Source organism: Xenopus laevis, chromosome 3S (assembly GCF_017654675.1).
Source record: "Xenopus laevis strain J_2021 chromosome 3S, Xenopus_laevis_v10.1, whole genome shotgun sequence".
NCBI lineage: Eukaryota > Metazoa > Chordata > Amphibia > Anura > Pipidae > Xenopus > Xenopus laevis.
The window spans coordinates 71855151-71877511 of NC_054376.1; the positions used below are offsets into that span (position 1 = coordinate 71855151).

Below are 22361 nucleotides of genomic sequence, written 5' to 3' on the forward strand. Positions count from 1 at the left end.
ATGATTCTAACTTAGAGGAATGGAGCAGTGGTAACAGGACCAGAACTAAGGGTTGGCAGAATAGGCACCTGTCTAGGGGTACAAAGATAAAGTGGTGCTGGGCAGGTAACTATTAAAGGATCTTCTGCCTGCCCCTAGTCCGAATTTTCTGCTCTCTCTTGCTCCCCCCCCTCTTCCCCATCTCCCCTTTGCTGCTCTCCCCTGTTCTCCCCTCAGCCACTGCACATGGGGGGGGGCTGGTTGCCTAGTGTGCCCAGTCGGCTTGACTAAGCCCTGAGTGGTAATAACCCAAAACATGGCACTGCAGCTGTGTCTGCTTTGTTGATGAGTTCATTTTTTTTAAATAGACTCAAAAAGCACAGAACAAAACAGCAACCAGAATATTAATTTTTAAAAGTTCTGGTTTCTATTGCGCTTATAAATATTCATTCACAAATGGGATTTGTAAAAGACATGTTAAGTGAGCCTCAACATCAGCAGAGGAAATCCACATTCTAAGAAGTTTATATTTTCTACTCTACAATGAATTGTTAAACGGAAAAACAGAGGAGTCTGCGCTCCCCTGCGGCTGAACTGAAGAAAAAAACGCCAATGTGTAAGAGCCCTTAGACAGTGTACAAAGTGCACAAATCAGTGTGTAAATGCAGGCCGTAAGGACATGGTTCTGGTACAACTGACAATGTCCAAAATTTTGACCTGGTACAAAAATCAACATTCCCAGTGTCACTAGAGTTGGGCACTTTTCTCTTCACCGAAAATTCGCGAAACAGCAAAAAATTTGCATTACACATTGAAGTCGATGGGACAAAAGTGTGCAACATTTTATAAACCAACATTTTAGATGTGTGTGTGTATATATATATGTATATATATATATATATATATATATATATATATATATATATATATGGTTTTTTTTCTACTTGCACATTGGGAATGGCATTGACTCCTTAGAGTTGTTAAATCTGAAAAGGTAGGTATTTTTTACCAAACCATAACCATCATTGTGTGGGGATTTAGTAACTGTGGGGGGTTATTTATTAAGCTCCAATTTTTTTCTAGTCAGACTTTTAAAGGGGAATATATTTTTTTCAGAGGAAAAAAAACTAGATTTTTTCAAGGTTAAAGTCAGATGATGTTAAAAGTCAGATGAAAAAAGTACTCCAGCTCAGACCTGCCGAGAACATGTAAAAGGAAATGGCAAATGTCCTGTTAACAATTGGATGATTTTCTGAGTTGTGCTGGGTTTCTAAAAACATCGTAGCTTTCCAGCGATTTTACAAAAAAAAGTAGCTTTCTGGTGCAAAATCTGAAAAAATCGCATGATTCTGATTTTTTTCTGATTTTATCATGACTTTTTCTGCACAAGAAAAATTTGTGAAAATTAAGTCTGTGCAGATTTGGTCAGAGTAGTTTTCAGAAAAAGTGAGAACTTTTCGGATTTTGATAAATAAACCCCTAAATGTCCTGTATGGCAATCACCATCACATATCTCACATCACATACTGTATCTAACATATTTCATCATCCTGACTGAATGCTAAAAGATCATTTACTTACACAAAGCATTCTTTCCTACAATGCCAGTGATTGCCGTGTTGCAGTTGCCCCATTTGCTTCCAATATGTTAAACGAATGCATTTGCACAAGCTTTAGTTTGATCTTCATGTGCACATTGTGGTGGGAAAACATCATTAAAGGTATTCAGTGGTAAAACAGCATTAGGGTGTTGCCTGATAAAGGGCCATTGTTTGGCTTGAAACGTTGTAACTGTCCTGATAACAAAGCCAAAAAATAGCAAAATAAAGGCTTTTTAAATTAATATTCTTGATGGTGCTGTCTGCTACAGTGTGTTTTTATATTTAAAGTTGGTTGGAGTGGACACCGAATGACGTGCACCTGATTACCAATGGGAAATTGGAGTTCCTGGTGAGTGCTGGCTTAATTGCATTTTCTTGTTGCACCTATTGATGTAGCCCACTGTGGGAAACCTAGAACTACCGCCATGTTCAGGGTGATGGCAGCTTCAGGGTTCCCTTCCATCAGGTGCTGCACTTGCGCACTATTTTCAGAACGAATGTACAGGCACTTGGTGCAACAGTGCAAAGCGTAAGAAGTGTGTTTGGATGCAAGAACCTTTAATGAAGGTGAAGGTCGCTCACATCGTAACACTTCGGCAGGCGTAGATTCACCAGGACAACGCTAATTCACTAAAATCAGAAGTTGCGTCCAGGGCTCCGAACTCTGGCAAAGTTGCACTAGCGTTACTGCACCAAGCAAAGTTGCGCTAGTGTTGGCTAATTTGCATAAGTTAAAGTACAATGGACGTATATGTTGCAGCAAATACATTACACTACACAAGCCCAGGGAACCTTAATAAAAGAAAATTGAGTTATTATATTGCCCTACACATGAGCCTAGTGTATAGTTTAGGTGCCATATGTTAGGAAATGTAGGGGGAGCCCGGGTAACCAAAAAAAATTTTACGGACTTTTGCAGCCTATCACCCTCAAAAAGTAAAAGACACTAGTGTTTTTTGGGTCGTTTTTTCAACTAAAAATTGAAGAAGCCCTATACATTCCATTGCATTTTGCCTGGCCTGAGGTGGCAAAGGCAAGTCTGGCGGAGTAAAAGGCGCATCTTAGTAAATCTGCGAAGTAACACTCTTTCACAAGAGCGAAACTTTGGCTGGCGTAAGAGTGCGAAGTAGCGCTAGAGTCTATGTCCTTCGCTAGCGAACTTACACCTGCGTCCATTAGTAAATCTGCCACACTGGTGAATTTTCACCAGTGTTAGTCACCTCGCCCTTTAGTAAATTTGTCCCCTTGTGTCTGAGCTCAGGTGCATTTGGGTTTGTTAATGGGGCCTGTAATGATGTGTATTAATGCTCCTAGTTCCAATGCAGTCTATAAACATCAGGCTGAAAACCACAGTGTATATAGTTTTGAATTGAAATAAAAATATTCTGTGTTCACCTCCTTGTATATTTTGATTTTGCAAGAACCACTGGTTTTCTGAATAAAGGATCTTTCCATAATTTGGATTACCTTACGGCTTCCAGAAAATCATCTAAACATTAAATAAACCCAATAGGCTGGTTTTGCTTCCAATAAGAATTATTTATATCTTAGTTTGGCTCCAATACAATGTACTGTTTTATTATTACAGAGAAAAAATTTGGATTATTTCAGTAAAATGGAGTCTATGGGAGATGTCTGTTCCGCAATTCAGAGCATTCTGGATAATGGGTTTCCCGGCATCGGATCCCATACCTGTACAGTGACTTAACAATTCAATTAGTTTTCAGTTTGAAAAAATATAAGAAATAATGCAAATTTTGTCAGCAATATTAGGCAAGAGTGCATGTCTGGTTTCTGAACTGCACCACTGACATCTAGTGGTGTCATTTTTTTTTACTTTACAGCTTTTTTTACTTTTCTACTACATTATCTAATTCAGCTCCTTTACACTTACAGTGCCTTGCAAAAGTAATCAGTTCTCTCATCTTTCTGAATAACAAATTGTCTCTAAAATGGTGTTCTCTTTGAATAAGAAATAAATGGTAGGGGGAAAAACTGAAACATGTTGCTCACATAATAATTCTGACACTAATAATTTGTAGAACCACCATTTACAGTAATAGCAGGTTTTTGCAGTAATTATGTACCTGCTTTGAGCACAGTTTGGGGTTGGTTCTTTGTTGTTCAGATAATACCGTGTAATACCATGAGTTGTCCAACAGGTGTGCAAGCTGAGAGGGCACAGATACATTCACATAAAGAAACCACAAATAAGAAGATGCAACAAACCCATAGTCCTGACATGTTTTATGGCTTCTTTATATGAACAGTGTCATGACTCCCATTGCTTGAAGAACAGAAACCTATATTATACTTTTTAAATAACATGATGTAACTGCTTGTCTGCCACAGATGTTAATATTCTCTGCAGCGCAATATTAGGGATTTTATTGCAATTTTGTTGCATTACTGTTCCCAGTTGAGTTACAGTAGCATATATTCACAAATAACACACCTCTATCACCATTCATCATTTATTAAATATTTTTATTCACCAGTGAGGTTTACAGTTTATAGTTAATATACCTTACATGCCATAAAAGATCACGCAAAATAGATTTGCAGGATAAACCAGTTTCCTTTACCAGCATTGGCTTAAAGCCCTTTCTCCCTTTTAAACAGATGTAAAAAGAATGTGTCACTTAAGATGTTTAGACAAGTGTTACTAATATTTACATATTATAAGGGTTTGACTTTATTCCCTCACCAGAAAATAACAACTGGCGTATAAACCTGTTCATGTATTCTTTGTGCTTTTTTTTAGACCGAGAGTTCCATCAACCCATTCCTGCTGAGTGCAGCTTTACTTGCACCTTCCCATGATCTCTTACGTCACAACGTTCCTTCATTGTGGCAGGTTCAGGGCTGAAAAGACTGTTATTAGTTTCACACGTTCACACTTTTTCTATAATGGCCTCCAGAGTTTCCTCCTGGTCTTAAATTGCCATTTTTCACATATTGCAATTACTATGTAATATTACCTGATTTTCTCCCAACTACGCCAATTTATATTGGGTAGTTGAGAGGATGAGAACATCTATGTTCAATCTGTCCCCCCTGGTCTGAAGGTCAATCATTGTTCTATAGACCATTTGTTAAGTATATGGCATACAAAGGTTTCCTTGATAGAAAGCTTCTAAGAAAGGATAAATGCTACTACTGAAGGAATAAACTTTTCATTTCAGTTGAGTGATCAGAAAATAGAGTTTCTTGATTTGAAATTTTTTGTTGAGGGAGGCGGCCTATACAAAAGGACAAAAATCTTAAGAGTGTAGACAAGAACATTTAGGACCAAAATTTGTATTTGTGTCATTTTAGTGTTTTTTTTAACCTTGACTAAACTCACGTTTAAAAAAAAAATGAATATTTCCTTATTTATTTAAAAATCTGAATATAAAAAGCAAAAAAAAGTGAATTTTTTTGTTGAGGTTTAGAGTAATTTGTATAATACACAATCGGCCCCTAAATTATTAAAAAGCAGTCACTATCAAGAATTCTAGTTAGTAAATGTCCCAAGAGGACAATTTAAGCATAGAAAGCAGAAACTGTAAAAACTATACTGTTTTTCTTTATATACAGAGTTATTAGATTTAACTGGTTTGATGAGAATTCTTACTGTAAAAGATTTCTAATCAAAGAATTCATGATGGTGGGCCACTCTGATGGAAAAGGAAATGGAAAAGGTAAAAAATACTACAGGATGAGGTGAATGGAGGTGGTAAAAAATACTACATAAACAGGGTATGTAATATAGAGATCAAACAGTCCACTGCCAAGAGCCAACCAATGTAAATTGCGAGTTGGCCGTTGTGGTCAGATATCACTTCCAATTACCAAATGTAATAAATATAATGAAAAATATTGGTCTAAAATGACTATGAAGATTTTCATTTGTCCAGGTCATGGTATATCTAGTATAGGTACAGTAAATCTAAAACAACTGGACTTGCTGAGTAATCAATAAAGACGTTTCAATACTCATCCGAGCAGCTTCTTCAGTTCAACTGTCTGGTGCGGGAAGTCAAACCTAGCAACACACCGAGACAAAAACTGCTACACTCAAAGGATCCATCACCTAAAAAAAACAAAGCAATGTGGTATACGCAGTCCAGTGTAGTGAGGAGTGCACAGATCTATACACCAGGGAGACGAAGCAACTACTCACCAAGCAAATGGCTCAGCATAGGAGGGCAAACTCTACAGGGCAAGGACTCGTCTTTCTACACCTAAAAGACAAGGAACACTCCTTTGAAGATAGCAATGTCCAAATCTTGGATAAAGAAGACCGCTGGTTTGAACGAGGCATGAAAGAGGCGATTCATGTCATCTCTGAACAGAGGCGGGGGCCAGGCTGCCTTTCTACTGTCTCCTCCTGGATGTCTCAGCGCCAACTGAATCCTTCTAAAACAGAACTCATTATATTTCCTCCAAGAGCTTCCCATGTCCCTCAGATCTCACTCACAGTTAATAACATTGCCTTTCATTCAACCACACAGGTACACTGCCTAGGAGTTATCTTAGACTTGCATCTGTCTTTTTCACCACACATCCAAACACTTGCAACATCTTGTTGTATTCAGCTGCACAACATTGCCCAAATACGACCATATCTCCATTCAGACACAATCAAAACACTTTTTCATCTCCCGGCTTGATTACTGCAACCTACTCCTCACAGGTATTCCAACAAGTCACTTTTCACAACTCCAAACTGTTCTAAATGCTGCTGCTAGAATCATGAGGAGTAGAAAAACATGGTTAGCCATTTTTGTTTTCAAAAAATATATGGTTTTCTGACGTATTTTCTCCTTCCAATATCAAATATGCTTATTTCTGGATTTGTAGAGAAAAATGATGATTTAAAAAGATGTAATTTTCCTAGATTAACTAAAAAAAACCTTTAAATAAAAAGAACACAAAAGTTCATAAATTGCCTGGTAGTTAATATAAATGAAATGCTAAATTATCTACTGCCAGTGAAAGGTTAATTGAAATTGTGGATAAACTAGTGTGCAAGGTTGTTCAAAAGGAGCTATATTAGAAAGGGGAAATTCCTTACATTCCATGATTTTTTTCATGGTCATCCCTATAAACCACACAAACAACTGGGTGTTCCCCTCATGTTACTGTATATGCAGTAGATATTACAATGTTAAAGTGCAAATCCTGCCCAGCATCTTGTATTATCTTCTTCACTATTCTAAAGCTTTTATTTTGTGGTGAAATTAGCAATGAAACCCTCAGTTTGCTGGAAGGTGAGCATAATGAATATACAGAGCTTCCATCTCTGGGTCTTCAAGATTTCCTGCTCATGGGGATTTGTATGGACTCTAGTTGTAAGATTTATTCTAACACCCAATCTTTCCACCCATATCTGTCAACTCCTGCAAGGGAGATTTGACACTATCATGATAAGTTTTTCCTTCTGGTTGAAATACTTTGTTTTTGTGTGTGGGTCTAGCTTTTCCCTCTAAAATTATGGATGTACCACTACATGCTGTATGATGTAGCAGAGAAGTAGCCTGGACAGTTCAATCAGACTTTACTGTTCTGTTGTGGGTATATGATATACATTTTTAAAAGGTTTGTTTTTAAGAAAAAATGGTCTTAAAGGAGAAGGAAAATGATGCTTAATGAGTGCACATACACTCCCAGAACAGAATGTAGAGTAGATACAGAACAAAGCAGATGGGAGTATAGTGTTCCTATAGTAGTACCCTGTGCTGGTGCACTTTCCAGGGAACAGTAGTATCAGGTAAGCAGTTATAATCACTGGGGCTTACCTAACTTTTTGGCACCTCCCAAGTGATTGTCCTTTCTTCTTCTTTAATTCAAAAATAAAGCCATGTTTATGTTTTTAAAAAAGGTGATTAAAGGAATGGCATTACAACTGGTGATCTAAAATATGTTGTTTTTAAATATGACATTTGTGTGGCTGCACCTTTAAAAGTAAAGGCTTTTGCATTATCACCTTTGGTTGCTATTGACACTTATTACATGTTATGAAAGGAATATCAGTCCAACTTATCTCGTGATACAGAGACACTCAAGGTTAACGTGGGTCTGATGCCAATACTTCACAAGATAGCGTTTAGCCTTTGACTCCTTTGATAAGATGCATAAATGAAGGCCAGGTAGTAATATAAAAACAATATATAACAGTTCACAATGTTGTCCTTGTATTATTGCATGCAGAAACACCAAATGCAAAATTCATAGAAAAAAAGTATCCATTTCATTAACTATTTAAAATAATTGTTGCCAAATCTACATGAGATGTATGACCAGTATCAATCAGCCTTTCAAAAATGTGTTCCCTGATGTGATCCTATTTCCTGCTTCAAATAATTGGCATTCAGAGGGAGTTGGCAAAGACTGAATCGGAATTTTCTTAGTATTGTAGATTTCTTAAGCTGTTATGAATCTATACTAAGGGAATACCTGAATAAATAAAGGGAATACAAATATAATATAAATGGAATACCTGAATAAAGTAAAGAGAATCCAAGAAAAAGGGAAAAATGTCAAATTTACTATTTATTTTGGGGAACCCAGAAAGATTTCATAAACCTGTTATGCTCATAAAGAAGTGAGTGTGTACAAGATCATCCTCAAACATGGCAGAGGGTAAGGGTACAATAATGGAGTCAACATGGCTGGAAGAATTAAATAGTAAAATCCAGGAGAGGTATCCAGCAGCTATATTTGAAAAGTCGTTGTCGTACCTGCAACATGCAGATGTCATGAAATGAAGACATTTATTGGACGTTTGAACAGGCTATACATGTCTAAGTGACACTAGGTGGAGTTCAAGACATGAAGCAGATCAACCTATTGCTAAGAAACTGCCAATCAATCTCCAAATACTTGAAAAGATAATTTCCTCTAAAAGACTTACAGATGATGCACACCCAGAGGCTATGGGGCTGTATAACTACTTTTCATCTTTCCGTGCAATTTTTCTGGCAACTTTTTGGCTGAAGGTTCTACAGTGTTTTGATGAGAGGAACACAATTCTGCAGTCCTGTAGTCAAGTTATAGTTTAGGGCAATTGGGAGACTAGGAGATCAAATCTACTGAAAATACCTTCCCTCTTCTCAATAATATCAGATTGCTTCAAGTAAAACACATTGTACACAGCGGCCTGGCTTAATGTGGGAGAATGCTAATGAAGGTATAATCCTGCTGAGGTATTTCTCTTACACCAGTCTTTACACTGAGGCCTTCCTTTCTTAGGTTCTTACCACAGCTCTTTTTGAATGGAGTCAAAAGAGCCCTGGCTGTTTTTTTACTTCACTTGACATCCCTGGGCCAATTTACCCAGGGTGCATGGCTGTACTAGGATACTCCTCCTCCCAACGATAACAATAACAGACCAATCCTTCTAGATAAGATTATACATAACAGAAGAAATACATCCATCCATTATTTGGCTCCTATACCCTTGCTAAGTATAACCCAAAGAGAATATTATACTTAACTGTACTGTATAAAAAGCTATTTGTTTCCTACTTTTACCATTAAGTGTGGACACGTCACCTGATGCTTGGGAAATTATTTTAGTGGAATTTAGTTAATGAACACAACCATACAAAACGAAAAGGCTAGTCCAATCCCAGCAATGTAGAGAGCGCCAAGTAAAGTTAATTTTGCTTGTTTATAAATAACTCCAGGAACCTACTCTAATATTGTTTTGATGCCTGTGCCGAGTGTAAAGGGTTTGATTTCTACCCAGTACATTTATTATTATTATTAACATGTATTTATAGAGTGACAACATATTGTGCAGCGCTGACATTTCCAATATTAGCTGAAGGAACAAATTGCTGAAAATATTATCAAGCAATTTACACCAGTATAAAGAAGAAACTAGGTATAGCTCTAAAATGTGCAGCAAAGCTGAGAACTGGATCTTTGTAACGTCTCACCCTGGTGGTCTAGTGGGGGGACGGTCACGGCAGGGATGCCCGCCGCGCCGCGTTGTTCCTTTTCCTGTGCCGGCTCTCTCCTAGTGCACGCGCGCATGCGCACTTCCGGATATAAAGGCGCATGCGCGCTGACGTAATGACGTCAGCACGCAATGGCGCCAAATTCAAAAGTATTAAAGGGGCATTCCCACAGTTTGTCATTGCCCGTGATAGGATTGTAATCCTGGTGCTCCTGAGCCTTGTGCTATTTGTCTGTTTCCTTCTGAACCTGTCTGATTCCTTTTTGACCCCTGCCTGGCTATTTCGACTATTCTGATTTCTGGATCCTGACCTTGCCTGCTTACGACTACTCTTCAGTTTAACCCCTCGATTGATCACCCGGTTTTGACCCTTTTGCCTGTTTGACGATCCTTGCTATCTGCCTGCCTCGACCCGGCCTGCCTGACTACGATTCTGCCTAATCCTTTGTACCGTGACCTTCGGCCCAAAAAGACTCTGCTTACAGCCGTGCCCCTTTGCCAGCCAGAACATCTCGCCTTGCACCCCTCGTTAAGTCCAGGTGGCACCCAAGTAAGCTGAGGGCTCCTCCCGAAGCCCAACGGTGGTCACACTACTGGTGAAGCCGAGCCGAGACCAGGGTACTTGGCATTTGTTCTGGTATCAGGTGCCGGCCGTGACAATCTTTTAAGTAAGGAAGTAATAAGTGAAGGAAGTGCTTTCCAAAAATGCAGCTACTTTATTTGTAGTTCTACCTTTAAAATGGAAATCAAATACACAGTTCATTAAAAATATTATAAACAAAATACAAATAATTGTTTACTCTTTATTTCTTTACAATATTGTTAAAGTTTTTTTATATCACATATTGAAAGGCAAGATTTGTGATCCAAAAACTTCAGGTCATTTGTTATGTACACAGAGATGGTTTCAGGCTTTGGATATTGCTTTACTGTCCCATTATTGTCCTTTTTCCTCAATTACTTCTTTTTAATTTCATAAAAATAGGCTTTTGGTGGGTAAGTCCAGTTCAAAGGTAGCATATGAAATAAAGTTGATTTTACACAAGTGAGTCCATACCAAATTAGGGCTAGCTGTATGATTTAGTATGGAGAATGGTTACTCCTGTGGGATCAAACAGGTGTTTTTCTTGTTTTCTGGGCTGTCTTTCTGGCTCGTTATGCATGTTTACCTAAAACAGAAAATTAGCCCAAAATTATAACTGACATTTATAGGTCTGTGGAATATTAATATAGCCTACATACTAAGCCTGGCTAGCAATCAAAAAACATTTCTGGTTTCACTAAAAGTAAGCAGAAAATGATCAAACAAGTTTTAATCCTAAACAGTTATTTCAGTTGTGAATTATCCTTATATTGAGCATAGCAGCCACTTTTAATGGGCTTCAGATTCTTTGTCACGTCAGCCCATGGCCCTCAGAATTTTTGGTTGACTTTTATGAATCAATCATAAGCATGCCAGTATCTGTTAAAAAACTATGGCAATGGCCATCACTTTGGGCTATTTGTAGTCCTTTCCAAGGCTTTCTGGGGGCAGGAGCATGGCAGGTGAAAATGATCTAGTCCTGAACGCAACTAAAGAGCTGGGGAAAGGCTATCAAGTTGCCTGTCCTTGTTGTTGCCAACCATGGTGCGATTTTCTGCAGATTGCATCAGAAATCTTGGAGTACTGTACCAGTTATTTTCTGGGGTCCCCTTATAACCAAGCACGCATTAAAAAAATATTTGCCTGTGCCCCTTCTACATGCTACACAAAAGATACTTTTTGTGGTAGGTTTTGCTATGCCAAAAAGTTGAACTTGGTGGATGTGGATTGTTTTTGAAGATACAAATTCACGATTTCAACGATTTGACTGAAAAGTAGGGGCGTAAGCACAGAGGAAACAGACCCAGCAACTAGGGGGGCCCAGGAACTCTAGGGGACCCTGTGGTTCTTTGATTGGTAAACAGCTGCAATATATGTTTATGGCAAATGTCTTGTTATCAAAGTTTAGGGCCCATTTGTGCCCCACTACTTTATTCCACTGCTGAAAACTTTATGTGGGTGATAGCCCATATAATTCAGTAAATAGATTCCAATATAAACAGCTGTTATTATTCTGGAACAAGTTCATATAAATATGAATTTATTAAAACTCACAACACTCCAACAACAAAAACAAGAAGGTGGACTCAATCTCCCAAACATAATGGAATACAATGAAGCGGCTCTTCTTAGATATGCGGGAGATTGGCTCCATCATAGGAGCACATATACCACACTTTCTTTAGATGAGGCCTTAACAGAGGGAATATCACTTAACTCACTATTACATACGCCCATCCAGGAAATTCCCAAAAAAGTGCAAGACAATCCTTTATTCATCCACACATATAAAACCTGGCACTATGTCAAGAAAAAAGCAAACCTTTCTCCTTTTAATTCGATAAATCTTACCTGGTTCAACAACAAAGCATTTCCTCCAGGCTTCAATAGTCTAATTTTCAGATCATGGCAAACGAAGGGTCTTCTAAATATCAAGGACATGATAACGACCACTAATACAATACAACCCATTTCAAACCTGCTCCAAAATTACCCATTCTTACAATCCCATCAATTTTCATTAATACAACTCACACATTTTATCACGCAACAACTGACTAAACTGACGACCAAAGATAAAAACAATGCAATTGACTCACTATGGCCAAAACATGATACAGTTAAATCAACAGCGCAAATCTACAAACAAATCAGGACCACAATAGATATGGACAATACTACTATGAGCTTCACGAAATGGAAAACAATTATCCCACAGTCAGAGAACACTGACATTCTTCGCTATCACACACGAATAATGAAGATACTGCCAGCTAGCATGTACCAGGAAATGTCCCTACAAATACTGCACCATACTTATCTGACACCTTTAAAGAGATCTCACATTGGCACGACAAACTCAGACTGTTGTCTCAAATGCGGGGAATCTAGAGCTGACCTGATACATTGCTTATGGCTATGCCCAATCATACAACAATTCTGGAAGGAGGTCGCCAGTTACTGGGGAAACCTATCGGGAAAGACGCTGAACATTCACGCCTCATGGGCCGTGTTCAGCAAACTGCAACTCACCTCACACCTCTCCAAACCAGAGAAGGCCCTAGCGGAAAGGGTGGCGGCGGCAGCCAGGAAGACCATTTTACACACCTGGCTGTCCCGACTCCCCCCGCCAATACCCATGGTACAACAAAAATTGCAACATATATTTCATCTAGACTGGATTGAAACTTTAACAAACAAAGAGAAAAATACGGAATTCTTTTTCGACACCTGGCTGACATACATAAATACCCTCGCACAACCTACAAAATTACTAACCATTCAAACTTTTCAAAACACCGCATGGTATGAAAGAGAACTGCTGACGGGAACCGATCTAGTCCGTGAGGCGGGGCTGCAGCTGATGAATATGGGTAATTCACCACAACTAATTCCGACAGGACCCCCCAGGAGTCACATCCTTAATCGAATACTAACAAGCACTTAACGTGAGTATAATACTTTAAAGACTTTCCATTTTGTATACAGATAGAACAACGAATTGTTTCTAGCTTTTGTGGATAGAGAAATATCTTTCCGGCCCTTTTCCTATGGTCACTTAACAAAAACTAAAAATGTTGATACCTTTTTACTCTGCACTTGACACTGACATTGTTATTTCATTTTATTCTTCTTGTTAGGATTTTGTTTAACTCATCTCATTAATATGTTGAGAAAATAAATAAAAACATTTGTGAAAAAAAAAAAAAATATGAATTTATTAATTAATTTGCTAATAAATCAATCATTTTTGATGACCAGTGGAGTTCAACCAAGTTTAAACACTCCTGCCTGCCCCTGTTATACTGCTCAGAGTGGTCATTGCTTGATATTTAATTTGTGTTTAAGTTCCTATGTACATTTCATATGTTTCTATGTTATTCTCATATGTTTTTATATAACTTATATAAAAAGAAAGTTTTGCAAATGTAAAATGACCAAGGATTACCCATACAAAATTTATGTAACTTTGTGCTTCCTGGCCAGGCCCTCACTCCGGTCAAAAATTTGACCAGGTCTGGAAAAACAGTCCCTCCCATTGGCAGCCCTATGTATAGATATCTTTTACTGCATTTAAGTAGCATGCAGCTTCAGTTAGAGCATATGGAATGTACCGTATAGCAGAAAATAATGCAAGGGGAAACCCAAAACTTCATTACACCAGATAATTATTAAAATGCCAAAAATTGCACTTGATATCTAATAAATCATTCCTGTGGACATAAACACATAAGACATACAGTTGTATTAGTTCAAAATGTTACATTATGCTTACCTTTGTTTAAAGAGTCTCTCACACACAGGGTAATAGAGCAGGAAAGAAAAACCACTGCCCCAATGCAAATCAGTACAATGCGCAATACCTCTAGCACCTTCATGGGGGTAGTTACGCTGGATTTAAACATATTTGCAGAATCATCCCCAATAAGTGCAGTCTATAAAAAATATTTTGTGTAAATGTCAAAATAAGCCATTTATAAAGATTAAACCATATACTGAATAAAAAGAAGAATGTAATTTCTGACTCCTAAATGCAATTAGATCCACATTGGTAGCTTTGTTTATCCTTATTTGCAAAAAATGCATTCCACATTTCTTAAACTTATCTAATGTATCTGCCAAGTTGAGTCCTGTATGCATCAGGGGGGCACAGGGGTGACTATCATCCCGGGCCAGGCAAATTCATGTTCTAAGTGGGGCCCGAAGACAGCGTCGGACTGGGGGGGGGGCTCAGGGCCTGTGCACCATCCCCCCCAAAGCCTTCTCTCCCCTAGCCCCTACCCTACACGTGCGCAAATACCTTTATCCTTCGCATTAGGGACACGACTGGGTTCAGGGAGGGAGGTGAGGAGAAAGTCCAGGGAGTGGGTCTGGGCAGGCAGGGCCCAAAAGAGCCAAGGCCCACTGGGTTTTTTCCCGGTGTCCCGCCGGCCCAGTCCAACCCTGCCTGTAGAAGCCACAATGGAAAAGAACAAAGGAGCCGCATGGAATAGGATGAAGAAGACTGCTCGCTAAGGAGGATAAAGGCCACCTGCCAAAATTTAATGGTGAGTTCCACTTTAGATTTTCTTAATGTGTAGGGGGCCCTGGCCACCAATGTTTTTTTTCAGCTTGTACAGGGGGCCCTGGCCATCAGTGGGGTGGAAAAGGCTCTGGGGAAGGTAGGCAGGGCTGCCATCAGAAATTGCAGTGCTCAGTATGACAACATTTTTTGGGCCCCCGCAATTTCTGATGGCAGCCTTGCCTGCAAGGGCCCAATTTCCAGACCCTGACTTATGGAAGAAGAGTAGAATGTGTAGAAGAGTAGAATTAACTTATACCTGACCAGACATTCAGAATCACTCTATTAACTGCATCTAAAAGATCTACCTACATCCTGCAATAAAATATTTTTTTGGGTAATGCAGGACACAATGCAGGATACAATGCAGGACACAATGCAGGACACAATGCAGGACTGCATATTTTTATTGTTGATTTTATGCCAATACAGTACTATATACAGTATATACAAGGAATCTATTTAACTAAATACAGGTATGGGGCCTGTTATCTAGAATTGTTCAGGAACTGGGGCTTCCAGGATATCAGATTGTTCTGATATTTGTATCTTCATACTTTAAGTCTACTACTAGAAAATCATGTAAACATTAAAACCCAATAATAAACCCAATAGGCTGATTTTGCTTCCAATAAGGATTTATTATATTGGATCAAGTACAATGTACTGTTTTATTATTACAGAGAAAAGGGAAATCATTTTTTAAAACTTGGATTAGTTGGTTAAAATGGAGTCTATGGGAGACAGCCCTCCCTCATCGAATCTCATACCTGCATAAAGATTTTCTTCTTTGCACAAACAAGACAGATTTCAGGGGTGACATCCTTAATATAGTATAAGTGATAGATATCTATGCATTTATTTGTTTAGTACAGGCAGGAGCCTGTAGATATTATAAAATGTATATTTTGTAGAAAACCAGACATATGTTTATTTCGACATACTCACCTCATTTAGCCATGCAACAGGGAACACAAACTCTGACTCGAGCTTAGACATTACACTGCAAGAGAAATAACCCATAATCACTCTATCCTATAACAATCTCTATTGTTACATTATAATTAAACATTTCTGAATCACATATAATCGCACAGCTAGAGTGCTCTACTGGTGAGGGGTGGATAAGTAAAGTGGCATGAATTGTAAAAGATCATTGGTGGGACCTGACCAATCTGGGCAAACAGGGTAGTGGGGCATTAAAAGGTGGGCCAGTGGCCTAACAACAGTGACCTTAGTATAATTGTACGTAAATATTTAATACTGACCAAAATGTTAGCTAGTGTTTTGCCAGATAGGCCACTGAAATATGTTGGATGGCAACTCTACTACCACAGACTTATTTATGACATTTTAGTGATATTGTCTTTCAACTTAAATGACTATGTTACTCTAAAAGATAAATGAGCTAGATACTTACTCTATTTTGTCTGTAGGTTTAAACATTACATTGACCTGCAGCCTTTTGGCAAAATGCATTGTAAATCCGGTTATCTGAAACGAGAAAATATTCATTTACATTTCTGTGTGTTATATACCATAGAAGAAAATTGGAAAGAAAATATCCGCAAAAATTAAGCTATGTTCATAATGTGGAGCCAAGTCCTGGGCATTATGGAGTTGGTCATAGACCAGTGAGTTGTGTTTATAGATAAGCTGTTCTTTCTTAAATGTGAAAACTTTGTTTCAACTGCTTATGTCACTCTTATCTAGAAATATGTTTTGTGTTTCTTAATACAATATATTGCAGAGCTGATTAAATCTAGAGGACTGCCATTGCTGTGATAGGGTTTGTTGAAATGGTATTGCTGTAAGAGTTTATTGAACAATGGGCTAAAAGAATATTGGTTGAAATACCAGTTTTTTGGATTGAAAGAAATTATATTTTTTCATACATGGGTTCTAGTAGTCCATGTTACTACTAATTGCAAATATACATAAAGTCAGGGCCAGAATTGCAAGAAATAGCAAAAGGCAGACACAATGGGGCCAATTCATTAACTTCGAGTGAAGGAATAGAAGAAAAAAAACTTTGAATTTCGAAGTGTTTTTTGGCTACTTCGACCATTGAATGGGCTACTTCGACCTTCGACTACGACTTCGAATCGAATGATTCGAACTAAAAATCGTTCGACTATTCGACCATTCGATAGTCGAAGTACTTTAAGAAGAACTTCGACCCCCTAGTTCGCCACCTTAAAGCTACCGAACCCAATGTTAGCCTATGGGGAAGGTCCCCATAGGCTTGGCTAAGTTTTTTTGGTCGAAGGATAATCCTTCGATAGTTGGATTAAAATCCTTCGATTCGTTCAATTCGAAGGATTTAATTGTGCGATCGAACTTTTATTCCTTCGATAGTCCGGTCGCAGTATTTGCGCAAAATCCTTCGACTTCGATTTTCGAAGTCGAAGGATTTTCATTCCCAGTCGATTATCGAGGGTTAATTAACCCTCGATATTCGACCCTTGATGAATTTGCCCCAATATGTTCCATATCAATTACAAATAGCTTAAAAATAATAATTATGGAAAATGTTTAATGCATTGGAATGTTTCTTGGAATTACATTTTATTTCATTATGCAACATTTTATATGTGGATTTACTCCTGCTTGAAACATACTGTATGTACCAGGAAGCGGTATGAGTTTTAGCTTACTGGTTCAACGTCTACGTAGGTCTCATGTTCTTCTTTACTGGGCTTTAGGCCACTCACAGAATCAAGCAAGAAGTCACTTGCATACAGAAAATGCGGAAGAGAAAGGAAAATTGGTTTTCCTAAAGTAAAGTGGCAAATATTAATAATGTCAGTTGTGATGAACACATTTAAAGGAAAAGCATTGCCAACAAAATTAATGGAGAACTAATCCCCACAATTACCCCTGAAAGTTTTCCCTTATTCATCACTCACGTATAGGTGCAGAGTAAGAGCAGCGGAGCTCATGGGCGCCATCTTCAGGCTCTTTGGTATTCTTTGGGACCTCTTCCTTCCCTTAGGCAATTTCCTGCACTTTTGGCACATGCACAGTTGCTACGAACCAGAAGACTGCTCCAACTGCACTTGCGCCAATATGGCGTTCACTTTCCGAAGAATACCAAAGAGCCGGAAGATGACGCCCATGAGCTCTGCTGCACTTACTCTGCGCTTATACATGAGTAATGAATTTGGGGCACTTTCAGGTTTAATCACCTATTCTGGGGGGGAGGTAGCAGGGAGGGGGGACTTTGTAGGGTAATAGGTAGGGATTTTTATTATTGGGGGGTTCAGTTCTCCTTTAAAGGGGTTTCAATTCACTTTAAGATAATGTACTATTAGCATTCACTGGTACAAACTGCACATTTCTTTTCAAAGAAAATAGTTCTTAATAGATAAGCTGCTTTGTAGAAAAGGGGCAACCATTCAATTTGAAGTAAGGCAACAGGGGACAGGTTTAAATAACAGATATGCTCTGTGGAATACAAAGGTTTTAGTACTTAAACAGGTTGTTAACAATTGTGTAATATGTTTTAAACCACTAGCATGCAATTCATTTTCTACAGCACTATTTCTATCATGTTTCTAATATATTTTTCTCCCTCTACTGGCTTTGGTTAGATGCAGTCAAAGCAAATCAATGCCAAAGCATATGCTTAAGCTACATTTTGGCACAAGCATGTTTCTCTGGATGCCTTTCTAAAATCTAATATTTTTATGTACTTTAAAGGGATAACAGCATGGGACAAAGAGAGAGACAGGAGATCTTCAGGTTGGATCTAAGCTTCAATACACACTCTTGTCTACTAATCTAGGAGCCCGGTGGTTTGCCTGACTTACTCTGTCTAGGTTATGGCAGGACTTTTGAAGCACTGTTAGCTTAAATAGCATAAGTAATTCTTCAACTATGAAATACCTTGATTTCCTTTTAAACTAAGTTTAACATTCAGGAAAATATTAGCTTTCTAAAGCAATATATATTAATGTTTTTCACAACAAAAGTATGGGGAACAATGAATCTTACCCCCTTGGCAGGTTCTGAGATCCAAAACACCAGCAGCAGTACAATTTCTTGAAAGGTCAAAATCTTTGCAGTAACAGTGGTTATCTGGATTCTTTGTAGGTGACGCAAGTGCTTCATCTGGTACCACAAACCTATACAGCTTTATTCCTTTCAGTGTATACTCTTTCTCAAATACTCCATAAATAGATCTATTGTAAAATAAAACATCTTGTTGAATATTATGGAATCATCAATTTTTTTAAACCAGTGATTGGTGGCCTATTGTGTACAGATAAATGCCCTTATTAAGCTTTTGAGTGCTCTACAGCTCGGGCCACTTAAAATTCTTAGCCTCAGGGTTAATGCGCTAATGCAGTTCTATGAAAGAGGTTGTAGTAGCCTGTAGTAGGTAGATATCCTGTAATAGTATGTATAAAGCATTTTAAATTGGTTGTTCTTCTTTAAATTAACTTGTGATATAGAGAGGGATATTCTGAGACCATTTGCAACTGGTTATCATTTGTTATTGTTTTTGAGTTATTTCGCTTTTTATACAGCTAGCCATTCTACAACATACTAAAAGTTAACTTAAATGTAACCCCCCCCCCCCCATTAATTGTACATAGAGAATGGGAGTATCTGTGCTGGTATAGTTCAGTGGTATGTTTCTAAAACAAAAACGAGTTCCCTAATATGCTGGTAATTTTACTATAACGCATATAGTGAAAAAATATAGACAAAGGGATAAATATATGACCTGTATATGTGTACAGCTCTTGGAATCTGTAAAATACTAATCAATTTGGGACCTATTTTGTGAAACACATTCATCAGATTGATTTTGATAACTAGTCTCCACCTCTACAGAATCACCTGAAGTAACATCAGTCTCTCTTTACTGGGTACCTGTTTTCCTTATTCCTATTTGCTAATAATTAAATGATTTAATCTATGCCTTTATATACCTACAAAAGATATGAACAGAATCATTCTAATTACCGTGTTGTTCCACTATTCACTTACCTACATATTTCAGAAGAAAAGAAGTAGAGTTTTTTATCTTTTTTAACAGAAGGAGGGAATGAAGCTGCATCTGCAAAATCCAGTATTTACATATGAGAAGAAATACAGTATACTTAGGGGCCAATTCATTAACTCCGAGTGAAGGAATAGAAGAAAAAAAACTTCGAATTTCAAAGTGTTTTTTTGGCTACTTCGACCATCGAATGGGCTACTTCGACCTTCAACTACGACTTTGAATCAAATGATTCGAACTAAAAATCGTTCGACTATTCGATCATTTGATAGTCGAAGTACTGTCTCTTTAAGAAAAAACTTCGACCCCCTAGTTCGCCACCTAAAAGCTACCGAACCCAATGTTAGCCTATGGGGAAAGTCCCCATAGGCTTGCCTAACTTTTTTTGGTCGAAGGATAATCCTTCGATCGTTGGATTAAAATCCTTCGAATCGTTCGATTCGAAGGATTTAATCGTTCGATCAAACGATTATTCCATCAATCGTTTGATCGAAGTATTTGCGCAAAATCCTTCGACTTCGATATTCGAAGGATTTTCATTCCCCAGTCGAATATCGAGGGTTAATCAACCCTCGATATTCGACCCTTGATGAATTTGCCTCTTAATTAGTAAATCATCATAAATGATTCTACTGTGTCACAGTACAGGTATTGGAATAAGTTCCATATCCAGAAACCCTTTATCTAGTAAGCTCTAAATTAAGGGAAGGTCATCTCCCAAGACCTTAGAATTTTTAGTAATTATATTCTTATACTTGATTCCAGCTAAGATACAGTATAATTAATCCTTATTGGAGGAAAAACAATCCTGTTGAGCTTAATTAATGTTTAAATGATATTTTAGTTGGTAGGTATGGAGTTCCAAATCATTTTTGTTAATAAGTCTCGTACAGTACCTGTAACAATATCACAATACTTTTATAAGTTTTACTGTAAATACATTACAACAATGTACAGTGCGTTTAACCTACCTGTACCATTAATCATGTCACAGTAACTATCATTCCAGTATGGAAGTGCACTAAAAAAGAGAAGGGTAATTAAGGTTTGTTGGTACAAACATTTGCTTAACAGTTAATTTACTTAACAAATCATTTTAACTTCCTTCATTCAGTTTCACCTAAGAGGCAAAAAGAATGGAGAGAATTCCCTTTCTTTATTAAATGCATTTAATTTGGGGGGGGTAATTGACTTCAGGATTTGTTTTACAGTTAGGACTGAGGATTTATTTCACTCCATTGAAAGAACCAAAATAGGTAAAAAAAAAACAACATGTTCTGTTATATTAAATTAAAAAGGCCTCCTACCAAATAGTTAGGGGAGGTGAATCTTCTAACCTTTTAATCAGCTGCCCAGTATGGGATAGAGGTACTTTAGATTTTTGATGTTCTACCATTGGATGGATTGTAACTAGAAGGTCAGACTAATGGGGTCATTTATAGTATGAACAAGTCTAGTGTGCAATTTTGGATTAAATCACCATTTTGTTACCATTAATAGTATATTTTTGTCATAATTGATGCACCCTTGAACCCTGGAGCTATTGCCAGGTCCAAGGTAATGGTAGTTCTAGTGTTCCACAGCATCAAAAGAAGTTGTCCACTGTTGAGCAAGTACCTAAATACATTTTCTCACTATGCTCTTTCCATTGCATCCATTTTTTGTGTTAAGTCCACATCTGCATATAAAGCTTAACCTTTTTTTTATACCCAAAATGTGTTTAGCGGGTGATAGATAGGCTAGGCATAGATTTTTTGTTTCTGACACCCCCAAGCCACAGGGTCCTTGAAACCCACCTGCCGCCTTAGTGGCCCCCCATGAGCGCATATAGGCTGGAGCACTGGGAACAGAAATTGCTCTGCGCGTCCCCAGTACTCTATAGAATATATACAGCCCCAAAAATGTTGCCACCCTAGGCCCGGGCCTTTGAGGCCTCGCCACAGATATGGGCCTGGTGATAGGGACAGCTAAATGCAACATGATATTGGCCTCCTTCATATATACCAACATCTTCAGATCTAGACACAAGCCAAACTACTTACTACTTGGTTTAAAACATCACCAACATGGCCCATACTTGTGAATCTTTATTTAAAATAATAGTTTGTTTTATTAAAAAAAATTAGATAACCACTGCTATAAGCAGTAAAAAGCATGCACTCTTTTTTAGGGGGCAATGCTAAAAAATAAATTAAAACTTGGGATTCATATTATGAACTCTCCTAACCACCATCCTATTGATAGCTAGTCGGGAGTGCTTCATATAAATGCAATCAACACAAATATTAATATACCAAAATGGACACAGAAGACCCTTTGATTTATAGCAAAATTTGGATTCTGCAAAAATGGTTTGATATAGGAACAGGCCAGGTGAGTTAAAGTCTTAATTATAAAACAAATGAAGAAAAAATAAGCAAGGAATTTAAATAATTTACCTTTCTCCCCTATATCTGTCAATTATTGCAACTTTACTTATGCCACCTTTGCCATTATAAACATTATAAATACCATCAGCCGTTCCATTATTCTGAGAAGAAAAAAATGAAAAAGGCAATTTATTTCAGGGGATAGTGCAAGGATGCTGTAGGATATAAAAAATGAAATTAGAGAATTCACGCTGAAATACAACTCAGTTATGAATATGACTCAGAGCTGAAAATATCAAACCAGCAAAA

General features: G+C 37.8%; 1 protein-coding gene across 1 annotated transcript in view; it reads right to left on the reverse strand.

The window, feature by feature from the left end:
- Positions 1–10663: 10663 nt before the first annotated feature.
- Positions 10664–22361, reverse strand: part of cd36.S (CD36 molecule S homeolog) — a 28083-nt gene continuing 16385 nt past the window's right edge. The window contains exons 5-13 of the mRNA XM_018255754.2: positions 22122–22213; positions 20655–20704; positions 19671–19740; positions 18669–18856; positions 17330–17448; positions 16093–16166; positions 15621–15675; positions 13887–14046; positions 10664–10697 (exon numbers count right to left, since the gene is read on the reverse strand). Of these exons, the coding sequence (XP_018111243.2) occupies positions 10684–10697; positions 13887–14046; positions 15621–15675; positions 16093–16166; positions 17330–17448; positions 18669–18856; positions 19671–19740; positions 20655–20704; positions 22122–22213 (822 nt within the window). The 3' untranslated portion in view covers positions 10664–10683. The remainder of the gene's footprint in view (positions 10698–13886; positions 14047–15620; positions 15676–16092; positions 16167–17329; positions 17449–18668; positions 18857–19670; positions 19741–20654; positions 20705–22121; positions 22214–22361) is intronic.